General features: G+C 48.3%; 1 protein-coding gene across 1 annotated transcript in view; it reads left to right on the top strand.

Moving 5' to 3' along the window:
• Positions 1–3,965, top strand: part of LOC110484634 (uncharacterized) — a 4,536-nt gene extending 571 nt beyond the window's left edge. Inside the window, exon 2 of the mRNA XM_085588378.1 lies at positions 2,450–3,965. Within this exon, the coding sequence (XP_085444504.1) occupies positions 2,450–3,404 (955 nt within the window). The 3' untranslated portion in view covers positions 3,405–3,965. The remainder of the gene's footprint in view (positions 1–2,449) is intronic.
• The last annotated feature ends 246 nt before the right edge of the window (positions 3,966–4,211 follow it).

Here is a 4,211-nt window from a genome sequence, read left to right as displayed (position 1 = left end):
CTCCACATTTCTTATCATTCATGCTGTGACATTCAATAGCCCATTATCAGCAAATGTCTGTCCTGAGGGAGGATTGATTGTGGAAGAGATAAGGAAAAACTGCCCACTTAACACAGCACAACTGCCATACAGATGGCAAATAGAACACATCTTGCTTTTCAGTCTGGGACAGGAGGACACAAACAAAATCAGCTGAGAAGGCAGCACTCTGAAAATCAAATCAGAACTGACAGAAAATGAATGGCACAGAAATCAATAATTCTGATAGTTTTACTTATTATCAAAATAAATCACACCCACCCAGCCCCAAACAATCCTGACCCCACACCCTCAAATTTGGATCTCACTTCTCCCGATCACCTTCCAACCCCATCTCATCCTGGAGGCTGAGGAATTGAGCAATTTTAGCATGGGACTGAGGTGGGAACCAGCCATTTTGAGGTGTGATTGAGTCACTTTGAGGTGACAGACCAATCCACATTGGGTTTTGGAGTGCAAAGATATGGAGAATACTACCAGATATCCCCCAAGAACCCACAAATCCTCCAGAATATGTTCCCAAACAGTAAAGTCCACCTCAAATACCTCTAAAATGGTGGGACTTCTGACATCTCTGGTCAATACTCTTTTTAGTAATTTTTCAGGTGTTTTTAAGTGATAAAGACAAGTCAGAAGTAAATTAGGGCCAAACCAAAACCAGAGACCCCTTGAGCATCTCCTGGACACTGGACAAAACAAACTCATCAGAAATCAAATTTAACCCTACATAAAATGCCTTGAGAAAGATTTGCTCTTCCCACAAGTCATTTCTGATGGAAACACAAATAAATCCCAAACATTAATAGACCAACAACAGAAGCAATTCTCTGGCAATTCCAAATTTCATCAGTTCCAGCACAGCTCCAGCTCAGATGCTGGCAGGTTCCAAAAAAAAAAAAACCAAACACGGAAATTTGGCCCAATACAGATTATTAAAAGGAAGGGAAAGGTCTGTGTAACTTTCACAAAGGTGACAGGGACCAAGAAAATAATGCTTCTTCCCCCAAAGCCCGTGAATTCAGGAGTTATTTGGGAATTTAGCTACTTGAGCTGGGCTTCTTGTAGGATTTAAGTAGCCTTGTGTTCCTCACCGGGTGGTGAATGATCCTTGTCAGTCTTGCTGGTATCATTTGGTCCCTTTCCTCCAGTGATTTTAACAGACTTTTCAAAGAAGGACAACAAAATATTTTCTTTACAATGGCCACCCACAAGAGCTATTTTCCTCATAAGTTCTCCCTAAAGTCACTCAGAGGAAGCTGCATCCAAGTTTCCAAAAGTTCCTCCAGAAAGAGCCACAAGCTCCTCAGAGGAGAGAACCATGCTGTTGTCAAAGGCACCTGGGGTCAGACAACAGAGCCCTGAACTCACTGTGTAAAATAATGTTGCAATCTGGATAATGAAATTGTTAGAGAGATGCCTCTGCCCCAATTAAGGTGCTAACAAGATCAATTCCAAAGTGGATTTTATTGAACAGTAAATGTGAGGTAGAGAGAGATGGAAAGAAAAAGAGAAGAGAGCAAGGGAGTGACAGGGACAGAGATCTCCCATGGGGCAGGGCAAGTGTGACATTGTCCCCTGTGTGCGTGGCCTTCCCAGGGTGGGGGTTTTACACCTGAGCCAGTTTGGGTAAGGGGGGTGGTGTTCACCCCCCACCCCGAGCAGGGATTGCCTCACTGTTTCAGGTTTCAATGTCAGATGTAACCAAAAGTGTTTTCAGTCCCCATCTCCATAAACTGTTATCAACAGGTGGGTCAGTGTTCTTTATCTCTTCCATGGCTCAGCCCTGATAACGCCCTCCAGGGCCATCTTCTGTTAATGGGCCATTGAGTGTCACTGCAGCACTGATAAAATTACATCATCCCATTGTGGGATGCTCCGCCCAGGGGGAGGAACCAAGAATTCCTGCCTGGATATAATCTCACCATTTGCAACACCACGACCACCTTGCCTACTGCATTCCCAGAGGACAAGAGCTCCATAAGCACCACTGGACCTGCAAGGAAGACCAGACCCTTCTACAGGATCACTGCTTTGACAGAATCACGTTCATCACTCCAGCCGGACTGCAGACACGATTTCATCAGACTGCTACCACCACCCTGAGCAACGGGGTGTCAGGTTATATCCTGACTCTGTCAGGTTAAGCCAGTGTTTCTCTATCATTGCCTTGATCTTAATTTTCTTACTCAATTGTGATTCTGGCTTAGACTCTCTCCCTGTTTTGCTTTGATACAGTACAAAACTCACTGTACTCATCCCTTGTTTTCCTCCCAAAACAGGATTTCCCATCCCAAAACCTTCACGAAATGGAGAAGGAGGCTGCGAGGAAGAGGAAGGAGCCCTGGGACACCAAGGCGGGTGAGGAGGAAGTCAGATCCCCTTTCCCCCTCTCTTCTGCTCCATCTCCCAGCCCAGCCTGGCCCCCAGCTGCAGGACAGCCCCGCTGCCAGTGCCCTCCTGCCGGGGATGCACTGGGGGGATCTCCTTGCCCTTCCCTGTGGCACGGAGGCAAATCCCATCCTCTCCTTGTCCTTCCTCCCGCAGATGAGGTGCTGAGGGTGGAGAGCAGAGAGGACAAATCCCCATGGCAGAACCTTGTGGAAGAGGCTGTTTTGAGTGGCTCCATGGTGCAGGAACCCAATGGGAGCTGCACGAGGAGGGGCTGCAAACGCAGATCGAGGGGATCTGAGGAGGAAAGATGCACTCTGGTCCAGGAAGGTGGACAGAGCTTCAGCCAGAGCTCAGGGCTGGTGGTCCCTGAGCAGCTTCATGATGAGGAGAAGCCCCATAAGTGCTCAGAGTGTGGGAAGAGCTTCAGGTCAAACTCCAACCTGATCCAGCACCAGAGGATCCACACTGGGGAGAAGCCCTATGAGTGTGAGGAATGTGGGAAGAGCTTTTTGTCAAATTCCAACATGATCCAGCACAAGAGGATTCACACTGGGGAGAGGCCCTACGAGTGTGGGGAATGTGGGAAGAGCTTCAGGCAGATCTCCCACCTGAGCAGCCACAAGAGGATCCACACTGGGGAAAGGCCCTATGAGTGTAGGGAGTGTGGGAAGAGCTTCAGGCAGTGTGGTGCCCTGATTGTCCACCAGAAGATCCACACTGGGGAGCGACCCTACGAGTGTTCCAAGTGTGGGAAGGGGTTTCAGACTCGCTCCTATCTCCTCTTGCACTATCGAGCTCATACAGATGAGAGGCCCTTCTGCTGCCCTGACTGTGGGAAGGGATTCAAGCACAGCTCCAACCTTGTCAGGCACCGGCGCATCCACACTGGTGAGAGGCCCTACGGGTGTCCCCAGTGTGGGAAGAGCTTCACCCAGAGCTCTCACTTGACCAAACACCAACAGAGGTACCAGTAACGGAAGCCCCAAGAGTGTCCCGCCTGCAGGAAGAGCTTCGTGCTCTGCTCCAGCTCCATCCCCCACTGCAGGACCCACATTGGGCACAGGTCTGGTGACCCACATTCCCTGTGATCAATGTTGGGAACACACCTGACTGGTTATCCTTTTGGTTTGGCCCTAATTTTCCTCTGATTCATCTTTATTCTTCAAACACAGCCAAAACAGGGTTAAATTAAAGAAACTGATCATAAATATCTGAAGTGTCACCATTTCACAGGAGTTTGAGGGGGAATTTAGGATTTAGGGACGCATTCTGTGTGGAGTGCCCCTGTTGCTGAGAGGCAGGAGTTTGATCTCACCCTTCTTGTGTTGCCAATAATTCCTCCCTTGACCCAAACCCAAACTCCACCCCTGGGATACCCTATACAAATCCCATGGCTCTGCATTTGCCCTGTCTTTCGGTGATAAGAAATGGATTTTGGAGTTTTGTGAAACCAAGATACATCTCATTTGTTCCTGCCGCCGGCAGCTGCACTCACCCTGGACACCATTAACTCAACTTCTGGAGGATTTGTGGGTTCTGGGGTGATTTTGGGCAGTGTTCTCCATCTCTTTGCATTTCAAAAGCCAAGAGGGATGAATTTGTCACCACAAAACCACTCAATCCCACTGAAAATAACTGGATTTTAAACTATAAAGGCACAATCCCACCTCAAATTGCTTGTTCCCCCTCAAAAAAACCCTCAATCCCACACAAAGCTCACTCGATTCCACAGCTGACCGGGTGGGATGGGGTTGGGAGGAGATTGGGAGAATTGTGATCCC

The sequence above is a fragment of the Lonchura striata genome, chromosome 10, assembly GCF_050655825.1.
Source record: "Lonchura striata isolate lonStrDom1 chromosome 10, ASM5065582v1, whole genome shotgun sequence".
Lineage (NCBI taxonomy): Eukaryota > Metazoa > Chordata > Aves > Passeriformes > Estrildidae > Lonchura > Lonchura striata.
This window is presented reverse-complemented; position numbering and strand designations above follow the sequence as displayed.